Raw genomic sequence first — 20,037 nt, 5'->3', positions numbered from 1 at the left:
GCTCACAGTAGACACCAGAATAAATCCGTATAGTCAGACGGTATAAACCAGGGTGACCCCAGCATTTGTGAGTCACTTCCCCTCTCTATCCCATTCAGGCTATATATTTAAATGTGTGCAGCCTTCCAGGACTTCAGTAGTCAGAGCTCACTGAACTCTGTGTCTCCTGGGGTCAATGAATCCCCTGACCCAAGGGGTTAAAAAGGAACGAGGCATTGGCACTCACTACAATGTGGATGAACCTTGAAAACAGGATGCCCATGAGAGAAACCAGACACAAAAAGACAAATACTGTGTGAATCTATTTATAAGAAATGTCCAGAATGGGCACATTCATAGACAGGAAGTGGGTTAGTGGTTGCCAGGGGCTGGGAGAGTGACTGTTGATGAGGACGGGGGTTTCTTTTTGGAGTGATGGAGTGTTCTGGAACTAGATAGAGGTCGTGGTTACACAACATTGTAAATGCACTAAATGTCACTGAATTGTTAAATAGGCAAGAAGTGTGGTTTATAGAGTACGTTTCAATAAAGCTTAAACCAAAAAAGAAAAAGAAAAAGACACACACACACACACACACACACACACACACACACACCCTGTTAGATAACTCACCCACCAAGGGGGAGCCTCCCTAGAGGGACCCAGGGTTGTCCTCTCCAAGTGCTGTGCTCCAGGCGTGTATCACACCACCGAGGACTGGGGACAGGCAGGTAAGTGCAGGAGTGGGGGCTACCTGGAGGCAGAGGGAATGGGGGATGGGAAAGCTCTCAGTTGGGGCAAAAGCTGGGACTGTGAGATCCTGGAAGGGTGTAACAGGAGGAAACGCTCTGGGGCCTCTGGGGGTCCAGCTGGCAGGTAGAGGGGAAGTGGGGGCTGGAAACTGTTGCCTTGGCCCCTTCCCATTCCAACTGTGGGTGGCACAACAGGCAACGGCCGCAGGGGCGGGGACCCAGGTCTATTGAGTCACCAGGACCCGAGCATGGAGAAAAAGAGAGGGAGCAGGAGGCCCAGCCCGTAGTGTCTCTATCTTTTTCCTCTCCTCTCCATAAGAAAGAAAAATACTATTTTCTTGAGTGTGTCAGGGTAGGGATCTCTGAACTGGGAAACTGTGTGCCCTTAGACCCCAACATCCCTTGGGCATCAGTTTCCCCATATGAACATTGAGCAGGCAGTCACTTGACCCCTCTAAGCTCTGGCCATGGCCCCTGGACTGAGCTAGGTTCCGGAGCCTCTAACACCCTCTAAGCCTCAATCTTCCCATTTATGAAGTGAGTTAACAGCAACACAAATAAACTTAGTGGTCGGTCAGTCTGGGTGAGTATTAGGGGCTCCTGGGAGCAGCAGGCAGTTTTGGGAGGCACCCACGCTTGAGGCAAGGTGCTGTGGGGTCCCACAGAGCCCCCCCCACACGCAGCTAGATGCCCCATCTGTACTGACCAAAGGTTCAAGGCCTTTGTGGGCCTGGCACAGATGCCTATCTACAAGCCTGGAACCCAGGGTGATTTGTGGCACATTCCACAATTGAGGATTACCTCTAGCAATTTGGATTAGCAACATTAATGCTCACCTAAAATGTAGTGCTGAGGCAGGATTGTAAGAAGCTAGGAAAATTCCTGGGCAAGTAGAATGGAGAAACTGAGACAAGATAATTAAATAAGGCCTAACAATTGGACCAACTTATAAGCAGCCAGTGAATCACAAAATGTTATCTTCCCTAACCAAAGACACTTGAGAACAAGTAGTTTATACCTCTTCTCTCTGACCAGAAAATAAATAGCTTAAATCACCCTGGTCAGAGAGATAGAAGACAGAGATCCAGTTAATGCCATTTGTGCCAGCCAAATCCAAGGATGGATGAAGTCAGGGAAATAAATAACAAAAACCCAATTAGAGCCAGACAGACCCAAGATAAAAGTAAAACAGTAAGGCCAACCAAAGAATAATCCCAGACTTCCCTAGACACCCATTTTGGTGAATCAACATGTTGAAGGGTGCACCTGAAAAGCTGATGAATATTTTGCTCAAACCCTCCCCTAAGAATCTCATCTGCAGAAAAGAGATAAAAAAACCCTCAAGACAGAGACCCAGTGCAGCCTGCTCTAGAGCACACCCATGCTCCTTCTTGGAAATAAACTTTTTACTTCCTTCCTCCTAAACTCTAAGGGTCCCCATGAGACTTGCAACCAGGGGAGCAGCAGGCAGCGGTAGCTCTTCTTGGGCTTATCCCCTGACCCTGTCTCCAAGGTCCTCTTTTCTGACTTTCCAGTGAGCTAAAGAGCAGCCTCACCTTGGCTCCCTTCTGTCACTGTGACCTTTATTTTCCAGTGAGCTAACAGCAGCCTCATCTTCACTCCTTTCCTATAACGTTTCTAGGGAGCTAAAGCAGATAACCACCTAGGCTCTCTCCTGTTGTTTCTTCTACCCTAATTCCTTCCTTTGTTTCACTGTCCCCAGCTTTAAGAAATGTACTCTCAAAATCACCTGGACTTGTGTTGTGACATCCTTCCTGTGTGAAGTCAAGAACCCACGCCCTGACCTGTGGTTGTATAGTGAATAAAGCATTGACCTAAAGTGCCAAGGTTGGTGGTTTGAAACCCCAGGCTTGCCCACCAAGGCACATACGAGTGGTAACTACTAGTTGATGCTTTCTGCTCTTCCTCCACCCCTTTCTCTTTCTCTTTCTCCTCTCTCTAAAATCAGTAAATAAAATCTTTAAGATAAAGAAAAAAGCAAATAAAAGAACCCACACACTACCGGCTGGCCTGAGGTAGACCTGTTCCTGGCCTGGTCCCCATCTGATAAAAGTGCAACACTCAAAATGGGCTCCCTCTAGCATAAACAGGTATACTGCTTTAACTTACTGTTAATTTTTATTTATTTTATTTTTATTTATTTTTATTTTTTTTTTAGCGAGAAAGACAGGAATAGAGAGAGATGAGAAGTATCAACTCATAGTTGTGGCACTTTAGTTGTTCATTGATTGCTTCTCATATTTGCCTTGACCAGGGAGCTCCAGCTGAGCCAGTGACCCCTTGCTCAAGCCAGTGACCTTGGGTTTATGCCAGTGACTTTGGGCTCAAGCCAGGGACCATGGGGTTTCAAACCTGGGTCCTCAGCATCCCATGTCAATGCTTCATCCACTGCGCCACCACCTGGTCAGGCAACTTACTGTCCATTTTTATTTTATTTTATTTTTTTCAGAGACAGAGAGAGTCAGAGAGAGAGGGATAGACAGGGACAAACAGATAGGAACGGAGAGATAAGAAGCATCAATCATTAGTTTTTCATTGCGCATTTAGTTGTTCATTGATTGCTTTCTCATATGTGCCTTGACCACGGGCCTTCAGCAGACCGAGTAACCCCTTGCTCAAGCCAGCAACCTTGGGTCCAAGATGTTGAGCTTTGCTCAAACCAGATGAGCCGGCACTCAAGCAAGCGACCTCAGGGTCTCGAACCTGGGTCCTCTGTGTCCCAGTCTGATGCTCTATCGACTGCGCCACCGCCCAGTCAGGCTTACTGTCCATTTTTAGTTTTTTTGTTTGTTTTTTATGGGTCTTGACCACGGGCCTTCAGCAGACCGAGTAACTCCTTGCTTGAGCCAGCAAAGTTGGGCTCAAGCTAGTGAGCTTTTTGCTCAAACCAAATGAGCCCTCGCTCAAGCTGGCGACCTCAGGGTCTTGAACCTGGGTCTTCCACATCCCAGTCCGACGCTCTATCCACTGCGCCACCGCCTGGTTAGGCTTACTGTCCATTTTTAAGTTTAACTTCTACCCTTGCATGGTTCAACTATCTATAAGATGTGTAAAAAGTTCCCCCCAGGAAGATTGGAAGGTCTCATTGCATCCTTGGCTCTGCCATACCTAAGTAAACTGACCGATTCTCTTGGGCTTCTCAGTTCTCTGACCAGCAAATGAGAATGTGTCACTCACACATATGCACACATTGTTCTGCCCTTATGTCATCCATATCTTAACTGTCCTGTGAAGGCCCCATGGGTCTGTGAACAGGTGCCTCCACCTTTTAAAGAGCTGTGTAATATTCCCCAGGTGGGTGAACCAGACTTTGTGTATTTTCTGGTCTCCTCCTGAGGACACTGGGTTGTGTTCAGTCTCTTTTCCTTCTAGACATTGTGACAGAAACTATCTATGTACCCTTGTCATCTGCATGATGCAAAGTGACAGGTGGGGCAAACTCCCAGGGTGGCACTGCCGCCTCTGATGGCCCAGGTCCACTCCTGCTACTGGTGTCCCAGTTATCCACTCACCGAGGCAGACACCCACAGAGTTATCAAACTCCAGGACTTGCGCACATCCCATAGGTTGAAAGAAATGGTATCTTTGAGAAAGTTTGTTCATATTTCTAGTATAATGAATGAAGATAAAGATGTTACCAGATGGTCAAGATTCATTTGTGTCTCTTTGCTATGAACTGCTAACATCCTTTACTCATTTTTTTTTTAACTACTAGGTTGTTGTTCCTTTCTTTTTTTTTTTTTTTTTTGTATTTTTCTGAAGTTGGAAACGGGGAGGCAGTCAGACAGACTCCCGCATGCACCCGACTGGGATCCACCCGGCATGCCACCAGGGGGCGATGCTCAGCCCATCTGCGGCATTGCTCTGTTGTGACCAGAGCCATTCTAGCGCCTGAGGCAGAGGCCATGGAACCATCCTCAGCACCCGGGCCAACTTTGCTCCAGTGGAGCCTCGGCTGCGGGAAGGGAAGAGAGAGACAGAGAGGAAGGAGAGGGGGAGGGGTGGAGAAACCGATGGGCGCTTCTCCTGTGTGCCCTGGCTGGGAATCGAACCTGGGACTCCTGCACGCCAGGCCGATGCTCTACCACTAAGCCATCCGGCCAGGGCTTGTTCCTTTCTTATTGATGTTAGGTGCTCTTCATATTAGTCATAATTATATTTTATTATATTTAAATATATAGTGATATATAATAAATAATAATGAGTTGTTTAATTTTTTTTTTTTTTTGTATTTTTCTGAAGTGAGAAGCAGAGGGGTGGGGAGGCACACAGACAGACTCCAGCATGTGCCCTACCGGGATCCACCTGGCATACCCACCAGGGGGCGATGCTCAGCCCCTCTGGGGTGTTGCTCCACTGCAATCGGAGCCATTCTAGCACCTGAGGTGGAGGCCATGGAGCCATCCTCAGCACCGGGGGCCAACTTTGTTCCAGTGGAGCGTTGGCTGCGGGAGGAGAAGAGATAGAGAGAAAGAGAGGGGGTAGGGTGGAGAAGCAGAAGGGCGCTTCTCTTGTGTGCCCTGGCCAGGAATTGAACCTGGGACTTCCACACGCCGGGTTGACACTCTACTGCTGATCCAACCGGCCAGGGCTAAAATTTTATTTTAATAAAAATTTCAATTTAATAGATTGTTATATAATTCTATTTGTTAATTTTCATATAATTGTATTTATTATTTAATAGTTATGTTTTGCTTTTTCTATATAAGGCACATAAGCCTTCTATGAGTCAAGTGACAAACAGTCTTTGGCCAGTGTCTCATGTGCCTTTTGACTTTGCTGCACAATATATTCCAACCAAAATGAGAGGTGGGTAAGGGGGCCTAGAATCTTACAGGTTTGGGTTCATATTCCACACTTAGCTGTGTGACCTCAGATGAGTCAACCAACCTCTCTGAGCCTCAGTGCTCCCTCTGTAAGGTGGAGATAATGACAGCCTCTGATTCTCAAGACTGTGAATTCAGTGAGTGGAGGCCACTCAGAGTGAAGGGCCACTCTGCTAGTCAGTGCTCATTACCTCCTTACCCCAGCCCGACAACCTGGCAAAGCAGAGATCAGGTGCAGAGGTAATGGGGATGACTTCTTTATTAGAGTCATAACTGTACAAGCTGGGGTGTGTGATGGGAGACAGGCCCGGAAGTGGGAGGTCACAGGCCCCTCCATGGGCTCATCTGGGGACTTCTCAGGCCAGTGCCAGTCCAGCCAGGGGTTTAGAACAGAATTGATCCAGTCTTGGAAGAGTGCCACACGAACAAAGAAGTTAGGGCCCCTGCCACAGGGCTCCATCGAGAAAGAGGCCATACCATGTACCAGGTGTGCCAGACCATTACAGATGAGGGTGCCCCCATAACCTTGGATGGGTGGCAGACCAGTCAGGGCACCAGGAGGCCCATCTCCCCACTCTACTCCCCCTGCAGGACCACTGAGCTGGTGGCTGCCCCCACAACATGAGCCTTTCCCCTCAATCCCCAAACCTCGTTCCAACCCCATATGTTCTTATGCTGCTAAAATGCTCAAATGTTTGATCATCTAGTTCCACTCAACTGCAGGATGCTCGTCCTGAACTTGCTCATTCCCACCATGGGGAACTCATTATCTCTCAAAAGCCCTCCACCAGCCATGGAGAGTCCATGCCAGGTTGTACCCAGCCCATACCTGGTAGATGTCACCCCAGCAGGTAAGGACATCAGTGCACACACTGTTGGGGTGACATTGGTCCAAGGAAGTCACAGTGATGTTGAGGACCTTCGGTAAATTGGGGAGAGTCCCCTATGCCATTGGATCCTCCAGCCTGCTACCAGCAATCTGGTGTCAGCTTCCACCATGGTGTTCTGCTGTGCCAGTGGTACCAGCACCACATTATTGGTAAGGTTGGCCTCACCCTCCAGCTGGGGAGGGAAATCAAGTCAGGACAGGTAAGAACTGAAGACTGGAGCTTTATGGGACCCAGATGGGAGCCAGAGTGGCAGCAAAATGAATTATGGTCTATAAAGTGGTTTGGATTCAAGTTCTAGCTTAGGCAGTAACCTGCTGTGGGATCCTAGCCAAGTCACTTGACCTCTCTAGGCCTCTGGTTCCTGCACCACAGAAAAAGATTAATCAGTAATTCCAACCACAAAGGTGGTTGAGAAGATAAAACAAGGCCTTGAAGGTAAAGGGCTTATTGCCCAGGAAATGCAGATAAAATGAGGTACTGCCCCCACCATCACAACTAGCAAAAAAAATTTTAAAAATCATAATACCCAGTGTTAATAAAGCTATGAAGAAAGGGGAAGACTTTTCTTACTGTTGTTCTGGTTTTACTTTTTTTATTTTTTAGATTTTTTTTTTTTTACAGAGACAGAGAGTGAGTCAGAGAGAGAGACAGACAGGGACAGACAGACAGGAACAAAGAGAGATGAGAAGCATCAATCATTAGTTTTTCATTGCACGTTGCAACACCTTAGTTGTTCATTGATTGCTTTCTCATACGTGCCTTGACCGCAGGCCTTCAGCAGACTGAGTAACCCCTTGCTCGAGCCAGCGACCTTGGGTTCAAGTTGGTGGGCTTTTGCTCAACCAGATGAGCCCACGCTCAAGCTGGCGACCTAGGGGTCTCGAACCTGGGTCCTCTGCATCCCAGTCCGACGCTCTACCCACTGTGCCACCGCCTGGTCAGGCTATTTTTTAGATTTTTATTTATTCATTTTAGAGAGGAGAGAGAGAGAGAGAGAGAGAACGGGGGAGGAGCAGAAAGCATCAACTCCCATGTGCACCTTGACCAGGCAAGGCCAGGGTTTCAAACCATCAACCTCAGTGTTCCAGGTTGACACTTTGCCACCACAGGTCAGGCTGCTGCTGTTGTTTTTAGAGAGGGGCAGAGTTTTTTGTTTTTTGGGGTTTTTTTATTCAGTGAGGGGACGGAAGGCAGAGACAGACTCCTGCATGTGCCCCAACTGGCATCCATCTGGCAAGCCCACTAGGGGGCGATGCTTTGCCCATCTGGGGCATTGCTCTGTAGCTGAGCTCTTCTTAGTGCCTGAGGTAGAGGCCATGGAGCCATCCTCAGCACCTGGGTCCAACTTGCTCCAATCAAGCCATGACTGCCAGAGGAGAAGAGAGGGAAGCGAGAGGGGGAGAGGTGAAGAAGCAAATGGGTGCTTCTCCTCTGTGCCCTGATTGGGAATTGAACCGGGACATCCATACGCTGGGCCAAACTGGCCAGGGCCTAGATTGGTTTTAAGAAGTAATTTACACCTGACCTGTGGTGGCGCAGTGGATAAAGTGTCAACCTGGAAACACTGAGGTTGCCGATTCAAAACCCTGGCTTGGGCCCTGGCCGGTTGGCTCAGCGGTAGAGCTTCGGCCTGGCGTGCGGGGGACCCGGGTTCGATTCCCGGCCAGGGCACATAGGAGAAGCGCCCATCTGCTTCTCCACCCCCACCCCCTCCTTCCTCTCTGTCTCTCTCTTCCCCTCCCGCAGCCAAGGCTCCATTGGAGCAAAGATGGCCCGGGCGCTGGGGATGGCTCCTTGGCCTCTACCCCAGGCGCTGGAGTGGCTCTGGTCGCGGCAGAGCGACGCCCCGGAGGGGCAGAGCATCGCCCCCTGGTGGGCAGAGCGTCGCCCCTGGTGGTCGTGCCGGGTGAATCCCGGTCAGGCGCATGCGGGAGTCTGTCTGACTGTTTCTCCCCGGTTCCAGCTTCAGAAAAGTACAAAAAAATAAAAAATTAAAAAAATTAAAACCCTGGCTTGCCTGGTCAAGGCACATATGGGGGTTGATGCTTGCTGCTCCTCCCCCTTCTCTCTCTCTCTCCCTCTCTCTCTCTCCCCCCCCCCTAAAATGAATAAATAAATAAATAAATAATTTAGAAAATAAAAAGAAGTAATTTACTTGTTTCCTGTCTAGTCATCTGCAAGGATGGTTTTGAGATCACTGACTCTGGGCAGGTTACAATTACATATTCCCTCTGTCAGCCCATTTAAATCCAGGAGACTCATAAGACCTCAGCTTCTTTTCTGAGCAGCAGCCCCTTAACTCTCCCTCTCTTCTCCAAAGTTGTGGGGTAGCTGTGGGTGAGATAGGTTGAGGTGAGAGAGCTCACTCTGTATCCACAGGCAGGATGAGGTGCTTCTTTTTTCCTTTTCTTTCTTTTTGTTTTTAGTGAGAGAGACAGACAGATTGCTTTCTCACATGTGCCTTGACTGGGGACTCTAGCCGAGCCAGTGACCCCTTGCTCAAGCCAGCGACCTCGATGTTTCAAACCTGGGTCCTCCGCATCCCAGGCCTACGTTCTATTCACTGCACTATCACCTGGTCAGGCACGAGGTGCTTAAGTTGTGTCCCTTCCTTGAGGAGTGGCTATCAGTCAGCCTGGGCATAGGCCCCAATGGCTTTGTCAGTCTGCTGACTGGCAAGGGAATGGGCTGACCCAGGCACTTGCCCTAGGTGGAGTAGCCCAGTGTTTTGTCACAGCCAGAGGCAGCCATGTAAGTTTAGGAACAGAATGCTGCACTAGAAGGGAGATAGGTCCAGGGAGGTCACACTGCCCTTAACCTTCCTCTTAGCAGATTAGGTCTGAATTGTAGCATGTGAGCCAAGCTCTTAAACCAGGCATCTTGGGCCTGTCCTTTGCCTGTCACAGCCCATCTGTGGGACATGGGGGCAAGCCTTGGGGAGGCCTGATCAGCCCATTTTCTCTAATAGTCCAGAAGCCAGAGGGCTGAGAGGAGCAAGTGCCTGTAACTACAGGAGGAAGTGACTGCAAATGTGGGCATCAGCCTCCAGAGAGAAGAGGTGAGGCCTGGCACTGCCTCCTGTGAGCAGCTCTTGATGACATTGCTGACTCGCTTTACTTTTTCCTCATGTTTCATTACAACCTGTGCCCAGAGCTGTTTCCTGTCTTCACTTTGAGTCTTGAGCTCCTAATGTTTTAAACTGTGGACAAGGATTGGAGGAGTCAGTCTGTTAAAGATGGAAACTGGGGGTTCTATAGACCTCAGGTGATCTGCTCAGGGCTTATTCCAGCATCTACTGGGCAGTGGACTTGGGTGACAAAGAGGGAGCGAGTGACTGTACTTCATCCCTGTCTCCCGGGGGGAATTGTTAGATAGGCCAAGGGCCTTAAGGTCTGGGCCACCCTTACTAAATGTTATTTTTGCTAAATGTTAAAATGTAGCACAGTATTTTGTAGCAGCTGTAAACAGGATAAGCATGACAGGAACCCAACCTGATAAGTGTAGCCAACTGCAAAGAAGAAATCAAGGTGTAATGACCATAATAGCAAATATAAGCAATAACTAAGCCTCTCTTTGGGGACGCAGAGCTTTGGATATGAATCAGCTGTCTCTTTTTCTTGCTGCATGTAAATAAAACTAACTTGTGACAACCATGTCTCATTTTTTTCATAGAGCTCCTCAAGTGGCAAACCCCTTGAGTTTGGTAATAAACTGCCTGCTCTGTGCCTCAGTTTCTCCATCTGAACTGCAGCTGTATAGCTGGCTAACTAGGGGATGCTGTGTAATAGGATGTCTGATTATAGAGGGGCCTGGTGCTGTGTGGGCCTGAACAGCATGGCCTCACATGTTTGACCTTATGTGTACATACACACACACACAGAGTTTGTAATCCCCAGAATGTCGCCTGCTATCATGAGGTGGGGTGGGGGGCTTTTCTGTGGTGCACTATCCCAAGATAGCTGATTCAGAAGGCTGTGTCATGCCTGACCAGGCAGGGGCGCAGTGGATGGAGCATCAGACTGGGATGCAGAGGAGGTCACCAGCTTGAGCACGGGCTCATCTGGTTTGAGCAAAAATCCTACTAGCTTGAACCCAAGGTTGCTGGCTCCAGCAAGGGGTTACTCAGTCTGCTGAAGGCCTGCAGTCAAGGCACATGTAAGAAAGCAATCAATGAACAACTAAGGTGTTGCAACGTGCAATGAAAAACTAATGATTGATGCTTCTCATATCTGTCCATTCCTGTCTGTCTGTCCCTGTCTATCCTTCTCTCTGACTCACTCTCTGTCTCTGTAAAAAATAAAAAAATAAAAAATAAATTAAAAAAAAAAAAAAAGAAGGCTGTGTCAGGTCATCCTCCCAGGCTGTCCTGCTTCCCTAGGCAAAGGTTCTTTATGAGGTGCAGCTTTTCACTTGGCCACATAGCAAGCATCTCAGTGCTTAAGAAACTATGGGATGCCTGACCAGGCTGTTGCACAGTGGATAGAGTGTCAGACTGGGATGCAGAAGACTCAGGTTCTAAGCCCCGAGGACACTGGCTTGAGCATGGGCTCACCAGCTTGAGCACAGGTTCACTGGCTTGAGCATGGGATCATAGACATGACCCCATGGTTGCTGGCTTGAGTCCAAAGGTCTGGCTTAAAGCCCAAGGTCGTTGGCTTGAGCAAGGAGTCACTGGCTCTGCTGGAGCCCCCTGGTCAAGGCACATATGAGAAAGCAATCAATGAACAACTAACGTGCTGCAACGAAGAATTGATGCTTCTCATCTCTCTCCCTTGCTGTCTGTCTGTCCCTATCTGTCCTTCTCTTTGTCTCTGTCACAAAATAAATAAAGAAAGAAAGAAAAAATAAAGAAAGAAAAGAAAGGAAGAAACCATGGAAACCATGGGACACTGATGGGATATTATGTAGAATGGTCATATCTAGTAGCCCTTCCCCTCTGGAATTACTGCATTTCATCCACCGAAATCACCCTTTTGGCATAGTCATATCCTGCTCAGATCCTACCTGTGCTAGGTCCTAGATAATCAACCTAGCAGCTCAAAATTTGCCCTTGCTGGCATCTTTGTCCTTGCTGACACTTTGTTCCATCTTGCTCATTGAATCCCCACCAGACTGTGACTTTGAGTGGCAGGATTTTGATCTCCTTGACTTTCCCCCTGCTTTTGCCTTACCTCTTATGGTGCATATCTTCCCTTAGAGTAATGCTCTTTATGCACTCCTGTTTTCAGGAACACCAGAACCTACAGGATCCCAAGACTTTCATAAGCTAGGCAGCCAGAGAATTTCCCTCCTCTAACTCAAAGACATACTCAGTCCAAAGTTACAGAAGTATGACCCTCATCACTATTCCAATAAGCAGTGAAAAATCTCCAGCGGGGAATTGTTAGATAGGCCAAGGGCCTTAAGGTCTGGGCCACCCTTACTAAATATTATTTTTGCTAAATGTTAAAATGTAGCACAGTATTTTGTAGCAGCTGTAAACAAGATAAGATGACAGGAACCCAACCTGTTAAGTGTAGCCAACTGCAAAGAAGAAATCAAGGTGTAATGACCATAATAGCAAATATAAGCAATTGCTAAGCCTCTCTTTGGGGACACAGAGCTTTGGATATGAATCAGCTGTCTCTTTTTCTTGCTACATGTAAATAAAACTAACTTGTGACAACCATGTCTCATTTTTTTCATAGAGCTCCCCAAGTGGCAAACCCCTTGAGTTTGGTAATAAACTACCTGTTCTGTGCCTCAGTTTCCCCATCTGTACAATGGGGACATGAACAGCCCTCCCTTCCCATAAAGCTGTGATATCAAGTGAGTTAATAGAATTATGAGTCTCAGAGCAGCACCTAAAATGCTCAACCCCTCTTGCCTGTTCTAACCTCTCCCGTGGCTCCCTAGTACCCCAGACTCAAGTGCAGGCTCCAGCTAGGCAGTGTGCCACCACCATCGGTCTGTCCCATCTTTACCTCCAGGAATTAGATGGGAAAAAGAATGCCCCCTCCACACCCTTGACCTGATACCCCACCTCCAGAATCCTCTCTGGGACCCTCAAGCTATCAACAAGTTCCTCCAGGGCACCTCTTCATGCTTCTGCCCCCTAGGAGGTGCCCAAGAGTGATTGCCCCATCTTCTCCTTCTCCTCCTGCTTCCCAAGGGCTGGCTGTTTGTAGTCATCTCTAAACACTATGTTCTTCAAGCTGGAAAAACTGAGGCTGGTCAGCAATAGAGGGTCAGCCAGGTGTGTGGAAGTCCAGGATTCAATTCCTGGTTAGGGCACACAGAAGTGACTGTTTCTCCACCACTCCCCTTTCCGTTTTCTCTCTTGAGCGCTCTCTCTCTCTCTCTCTCTCTCTCTCTCTCTCTCTCTCTCCCCTTTTCCCGCAACCATGGCTCATTCAAGCAAGTTGGCCCCAGAAGTTGGCCCCAAGTTGGCCCCGGGTGCTGAGGATGGCACCATGGCCTCACCTCAGGCTCTAAAATGCTAGTTGCCCAGCAACAGGTAAGGGCCCCAGATGGGCATAGCATGCCCCATTTGGGGGCTTGCCGGGTGGATCCTAGTTGAGGCATATGTGAGAGTCTGTCTCTCTGCCTCCCCACTTCTCACTTAATAAACAAAACAGAACAAATAAAACAAAAACTGAGGCCGGTCCACCACAAGGCCTGTGGTGGCAGGCAGGCTTGGTCTGCCTGAAGCATTGGACGGCCTTGGTGGAGTGTGAACAGCTGACCAGGAATAAAGACCAGAGGCAAGCTCAATAACGCAGCCCTTGCCCTCAACACTTAAGCACAGGGTTGACTGTCCAGGTTTGTCCTGGTTCCCAGGGGTCTCCCCAGTGACTGTTCAGGGCCAGTTATGTAGTATATGTTAAAGAGATGGTGAACAAATGAACTGAATAATATCCTGCCGTCTGGGGTCTGGTGTCCTTGGTCAGTGACTTTTACGTTCCCCGTGCCTCGGTTTCCCCATTTGTAAATGAGGGCTCAGGTAGTCCCCACCCTACAGGGCTGTGTGTGGTAAGGAGGTAATTAATGACTACAAACAGCAAGAACTATCTAATTTCGCGTCAAAAAATTCACCGTGAGGGCCCTACCCACCACCCCAGCATCCCGGGGTACTGGGCCCTGAGCCCTGGCCAGCGGTGGACCTAGTTAGGGGCCTAAACCCGCTCATCTGAGCGTGGATCCCAGGGAGAGCAGGGGCAAAGGTGGGTGGGATGGAGGGAGTCCGGGTTGGGGGGAGGGCAGGCCCTGGCCCCGGCCCAGCTTCTTTGTCTCCCGATCGCTCCGAGCCCAGGGAGCTCGCCATGGAAACGCATGCGGGCCAGCGGCGGGCACCAGGGAAGGGGGCTGAGACGCGGGGTGGAGGCGTCGGAGAGACGCAGAGATAGCGAGACCCAGGAACCCAGACCCTCGCCTCCGTACCCAGCACCTATGGAACTCCCGAGGCCTATCCCGGGAGGGGAGAAGACCGCAGACCTCGGCCTAGCTCTCCCCCACCTGACACTGGGACCCCTGAGACCCAGAGACGGAGGAGGCAGGCGCCTAGGAGGCGGGGACCGCACCCGGAGGCCTGGACAGGACACCACCGCGCGCGGCGCCCCCGACGCGCCGAGACAAAGAGCCCCCGCCCTTTGCGCCGCATTTAGGCTGCCGCGGGTGCAGGGTCTCGGGGCCGGGCGGGGTCCCCTCCGCCTCCCCCCGCCCCTCTGCTCTCCCTTCTTATCTCCCCTCCGCCCCCACGGAGGAGGGACCGTGCTTTGTGCTCCGCGCTCAGCCGGCTGCCGCGGCAGCCAGCTCCGCCCTCCGAGCACCCGCGCGCCAGGTGAGGGGCCTAAGAGCCGAGGCCCCGGACCCTTTCATATCCCGGAGGCCCCCACACTGGTGCGGAGACGGCCCCGGACTGAGACCCGTTAACCAGGCCGGCCCCGCCCTCCTTCTCAGACCTCTATTTGGGGTGTGGGTGTGCCAGCAGCCGATTGTTTGGCAGGGCCACAGTGCGCGGGGGAGGCCGCCGGGACACCTTTCTCCCCTCGCCTCAGTTTCCTTGGGCGGTTCTTTTTCATCCTTGCCCACCCCAACCCCGCTGTCGCCGGGTACCGGGTCCCCCGGACTCGGTCTGCACCCCCTCCCCCTTCTCCAGTGCAGCTTTATTCCTTCTAACCACGGCCTGTGGCACCCACGACACCATGATCTCGACCAAGGAGAAGAATAAAAGCCCGAAGGACAGCATGACGCTTCTGCCCTGCTTCTACTTCGTTGAGGTGAGGGGGGGCCCGGCAGAGGCCTTAGTTCTAATCGCCCTCGGGACACCCTATGCTGAGGTACAGGAGCAGCACAGCTCGGGTGGGGGCACAGCTAAGGTACTTGGGGGTGGGGCTGTGCCTGGGAGTGGGGCTGTGCCTGGGGATGGGGATCAGAGAAGTTGGGTTCTGCAGGATGAGAAGTTCAAGGGGCAAAAGGGTGTCCTGGGTTTCCAAACAGCTTGGGTAAATGCAGTGTCTTCCTTTAGCACTTTGGCTCTTAAGCCTGAGTATCTGAGCTCAAATCCCACCTGTGCTGATTGTAGAGGCTGGTACACTTTCCCTAACCTCTGAGATAATAGGCCAGACACATAGTGAAAGCTTAATGAGTGTTTAAAAAGTAAAAGATAGTAAGTGCAGCCACCTAGCACACAGGAAGTGCTGATGATGATGGCACAGGTGACCTTTGTTCATCCCTGGAAGTCCGTCACTGACTTTTAGCCTCCATGTAGCCCAACTCTCCCCCACTTGACATGCCAACAGGCACTCAATAAATGCTCGTTGGGCATGAGACCTGCTCCTACAAATTCAACTTTGGCATTTCCCTTCTGAGAGCCCTCAGCTGGGTCCCTCCCTCTGTCCCAGTCCTGACCACAAAGCTGTACCCTCTCCAGGGCTGGATGGATGGCTGAGGCCCCTCTTAAGTAAGGCACCATACAAGGCAGGATTTAAGGTGGGAGCTTCTCGTGCGCTTCATCTATGCCTCAGTTTCCCTATCTGTAAAATGGAGGTGGGGGCTTCCCGAGGCAGCCAGCCCCCCTTAGACATTTACATACTCTCCAGCTCCCACAGTGCCACCTTTGTCTGTCCCCTGTGGGTGTTTGAGATCTTTGGACCAGGATGGGAGGCATTGAACCACTATGAGGATTTGCTTCCTCAAAAAGATTGCCAGAATCTGTGCTCAGCAGCTGTTTGTGGCTCATATAAAGGAGTGAGTGATCTTCCTCTGGGCACCACACCTGCGATGTGATCAAGAACAGCTCACCTTTCCCAAATTCAGTCTTACTTTCTGTACCTCATGGGTGTCATAAGCATGCAGGACCATCATGTATGCTATGTACCCAGCTTGTGTGGGACACATGATAAGGTTGTGCAGCGGATACGCCTTGTTGCATGAATCAGTGACTCAATGAATTCATTCGTTCGTTCATTCATTCAGCACCTGCCATGGGCTAGATGTCCATGTTCTCAGGGCTGAGTGGCAGGTTGGCACGTAGGGTATGAGGCCTAGAGGAAATAAAGCAGTGCAATGAATAGAGAGATGGGTGGTCAGGGAGGGCCTCTCTGAGGAGGACTGGGGCACCAGAGGCATGTTATGGGCATCATTCCATCTTTAAGAGAAAAATCCCAGAGACAGGAACATTTGGTATTTCTAAGTTGTTAGATGGCAGAAGTGGCTGGAGGGAAGAAATGAGTGGATGAATGAAGTGGGTGGGTGGGTGGATGATGGATGGAAGGAAGGAAGCATGGATAAATAATGGATGGATAAATCACAGATTGATGAATGGATTAATGGGTGCAAGAATGGCTATGGTGGATGGATGGACGATGGATGCTACACAATTGGATGGGTGGGTCACTGCATGATGGATGATCTGATGATTGCATGAACTGTAGCATGGATAGGTGGATGAGTTGGTGAATCAATGGATGGGACTGAACTCAGGGATGGGTAAGTCAGTAAGTGGGTGTGACTAGCCAGCTGTCTCCCTGCAGCTGCCCATTGTGGCATCCTCCATCGTGTCCCTCTACTTCCTGGAGCTGACTGACCTCTTCAAGCCGGCCAAGGTGGGTTTCCAGTGCTATGACCGCACACTTTCCATGCCCTACGTGGAGACGAATGAGGAGCTCATCCCTCTGCTTATGCTGCTCAGCTTGGCCTTTGCTGCCCCTGCGGCCTCAGTAAGTCTCAGAGTCCAGGGGTCTTGGCCATCCTGTTGGCAACCTGGGGCCAGGATCCAGCTAAGCACCCCCCCCCTGTTGGCAGATCATGGTGGGCGAGGGCATGCTGTACTGTCTGCAGTCTCGGCTCTGGGGCCGCGGAGGTGGCCCAGGTGGGGCTGAGGGCAGCATCAATGCAGGCGGCTGCAACTTTAACTCCTTCCTGCGGCGCACTGTACGCTTTGTGGGTGAGTTGCTGGACAGCACCCCCCCACACCCTCTCCCTGATCTACTCCCAGAGTGGGTGGGTCTGGCCACTAGCTCCTGCACCAGCCCTGACCTTTTCACCTACAGGCGTCCACGTGTTCGGCCTGTGTGCCACAGCCCTGGTAACCGATGTCATCCAACTGGCCACGGGCTACCACGCCCCCTTCTTCCTGACTGTCTGCAAGCCCAATTACACGCTGCTGGGCACCTCGTGCGATGCCAACCCCTACATCACACAGGATATCTGCTCTGGCCATGACACCCATGCCATCCTGTCTGCAAGGTGAGCAGGCCCCAACCCCTGTCCCATTCAGTATGGAAACTGAGGCACAGGAGGGTCTTGGATACAGTGGAGCTCACATGGATGCTTCTTACAGGAAGACCTTCCCATCTCAGCATGCCACACTGTCAGCCTTCGCTGCTGTCTACGTGTCGGTGAGTCTCGGGCTCAGTACCTGCCCACCCTACAGTCCACCCTACCCCAGGCCCAGCCCCGCTCACACTGACCAACCCGCCTTTGTCCCTCCCACCTCTGTCCCAGCTGCCCTGGCCCCAGCCCTGACAGCTGCTTTGTCCCCAGATGTACTTCAACTCCGTCATCTCTGACACGACCAAGCTGCTCAAGCCCAGCCTGGTGTTCGCTTTTGCCATCGCAGCAGGTGTCTGTGGTCTCACCCAGATCACGCAGTACCGCAGTCACCCTGTGGACGTCTATGCAGGTTTCCTCATCGGTGCTGGCATCGCCGCCTACCTTGTGAGTGTCTGATGCAGGAGGCTGGTGGCTGTTAGGTCTGAGGGGGAAGGCTGGCCACCAAGGGGGTCTGAGGTGTGGAGGCACAGGCCCCAAGGCCTGACCCACTCACAGTTGCCCTTTGTGTAGTGTGAGTGACCTTAGGTGGTAATTTGCTCTAAGATAGACTTTCCCTTCAGACTACCCCTCTGGGGGCCCTTACACCAAGCCTCTGCCTAGTGGGGACTCTGATCTCCCACCGTGGGCCTCACAGCCACCCTGCATCTCACCCCCAGGCCTGCCACGCTGTGGGCAACTTCCAGGCCCCACCCACAGAGAAGCCCACAGCCCCAACTCCTGCTAAAGATGCGCTGCGGGCACTGACTCAGCGGGGCCATGACTCCGTGTACCAGCAGAACAAGTCCGTAAGCACTGACGAGCTGGGCCCTCCAGGGCGGCTGGAGGGTATGCCTGGGCCTGTGGCCCGTGAGAAGGCCTCACTGGGCAGCCTGAAGCGGGCCAGTGTGGATGTGGACCTACTGGCCCCACGCAGCCCCATGGGCAAGGAGAACATGGTGACTTTCAGCCACACACTGCCCCGTGTCAGCACGCCCTCACTTGATGACCCTGCCCGCCGCCACATGACCATCCACGTGCCGCTTGATGCCTCACGCTCTAAGCAGCTCATCAGCGAGTGGAAGCAGAAATCACTGGAAGGCTGTGGCATGGGGCTGCCTGATGAGGCCAGCCTGGGGCACATGCTGGTGCCCACAGAGCCCATGGCAGAGGAGGAAGAGGAGGAGGAGGAGGAGGAGGAGGGGGAGGAAGAGGGCCCAGCTCCACCCTCACTCTACCCCACAGTCCAGGCAAGACCAGGCCTTGGGCCTCGGGTCATTCTCCCACCGAGGGCCGGGCCACAGCCCCTAGTGCACATCCCAGAGGAGGGGGCACAGGCAGCAGCTGGCCTTTCCCCCAAGGGCAGCGTGGCTGTGCGGGCCAAGTGGCTCATGATGGCTGAGAAGAGTGGGGCCACTGTGGCTACAGCCTCAACCCAGCCCCGCATGGCCAACCCACCCCGGCTACTGCAGGTGATTGCCATGTCCAAGGCACCAGGTGGACCAGGCTCCAAGGTGGCTGAGACAGCCTTGTCCTCCAGCTCCAGTTCTGACTCCTCACAGTACAGGTCACCATCAGACCGCGACTCAGCCAGCATCATCACCATTGATGCACATGCACCCCACCACCCCGTGGTCCACCTGTCTGCTGGTAATGGGCCCTGGGAGTGGAAAGCTGCTGGCAGTGGGACCAAGGGATCAGAGGGTGAGGGTGGTTATGAGCTAGGGGACATAGGTCATGGCTTTCGTGGTGGGCCTAAGCCACTCGGTGTGTCCCCTGGCTCATCTGTAAGTGATGTGGACCCGGAGGAGCAACGGTTCAGTGCTGTAGCCACAGTCAACCTGACCACAGGGGAGGGGCTGCCCCCACTCAGTGCCGCTGATGGGTCTCTGGGGCCAGCCAGCCGGGAATCAACACTGCGGCGCAAAGCAGTTGGCCTGGTGCTGGGTGAGAAGGAGGATTCTTGTGAGTCAGAGGCTGAGAGCTATTACCACAAGATGCAGGCAGCCCGCAGATTTAAGGACTGAAAGCACCTAGGGGCTCTGTAGGCTGGGGTGGGGGGCAACATTATGAAGGTGCTGGGAAATGAGGGCTGAGCAGAAGTGTTTTGCAACCGGACAATAAAAGGTTGACACTGGATTCCCTGCCGTTGTCATTCTGGCCTGAGGATTCCACCACAAAGGTGACACAGGGATCCTGTTTGATGGCGGTACAAGCCCATGAGCAAAATAATTAAGTACAGAGAAAGTAACAGGTCCTGTCTAGCACACCTAAAAAGGGGACTGCAGTGCCTGACTAGATGATGGTGCAGTGAATAGCATCAGCCTGGGATGCCAAGGACCCAGGTTCAAAACCCTGAGGTCACTGGCTTGAGTGTGGGCTTGGCTGCTTGAGTACTATAGGATCATAGACATGACCACAGGGTCAGTGGCTCAGCTGAAGCCTCTGGTCAAGGCATGTATAAGAAAGCAATTAGCCTGACCAGGCAGTGGTACAGTGGATGGAGCACTGGACCGGGATGTGGAGGACCCAGGTTTAAAACCCCAAGGTCACTGCACGCTCATCTGGCTCAAGCAGGGCTCATCAGCTTGAGCCCAAGGTCCCTGGCTTGAGCAAGGGGTCTGTTATAGCCCCCTGGTCGATACACAAGAGAAAGCAATGAACTAAGGTACAAGAATTGATGCTTCTCATCTCTCTCCCTTCCTGTCTGTCCCTAACACCAAAAAAAAAAAAAAGGCAAGCAAAGGTGCCACCACCTAGTTCATGCTTCTAATCTC

General features: G+C 51.6%; 1 protein-coding gene across 1 annotated transcript; it reads left to right on the top strand.

Moving 5' to 3' along the window:
* The first annotated feature begins 14,371 nt into the window (after positions 1-14,371).
* PLPPR3 (phospholipid phosphatase related 3) lies at positions 14,372-19,471 on the top strand. The gene is made up of 7 exons (XM_066341656.1): positions 14,372-14,727; positions 16,483-16,668; positions 16,754-16,895; positions 17,002-17,197; positions 17,292-17,349; positions 17,495-17,668; positions 17,941-19,471. Exons 1-7 carry the CDS (start codon positions 14,653-14,655, stop codon positions 19,285-19,287), a joined length of 2,178 nt encoding a protein of 725 aa, XP_066197753.1. The 5' UTR covers positions 14,372-14,652; the 3' UTR covers positions 19,288-19,471.
* Positions 19,472-20,037: the final 566 nt, after the last annotated feature.

The sequence above is a fragment of the Saccopteryx leptura genome, chromosome 1 (assembly GCF_036850995.1).
Source record: "Saccopteryx leptura isolate mSacLep1 chromosome 1, mSacLep1_pri_phased_curated, whole genome shotgun sequence".
NCBI classification, from domain to species: Eukaryota; Metazoa; Chordata; class Mammalia; order Chiroptera; family Emballonuridae; genus Saccopteryx; species Saccopteryx leptura.
This window is presented reverse-complemented; position numbering and strand designations above follow the sequence as displayed.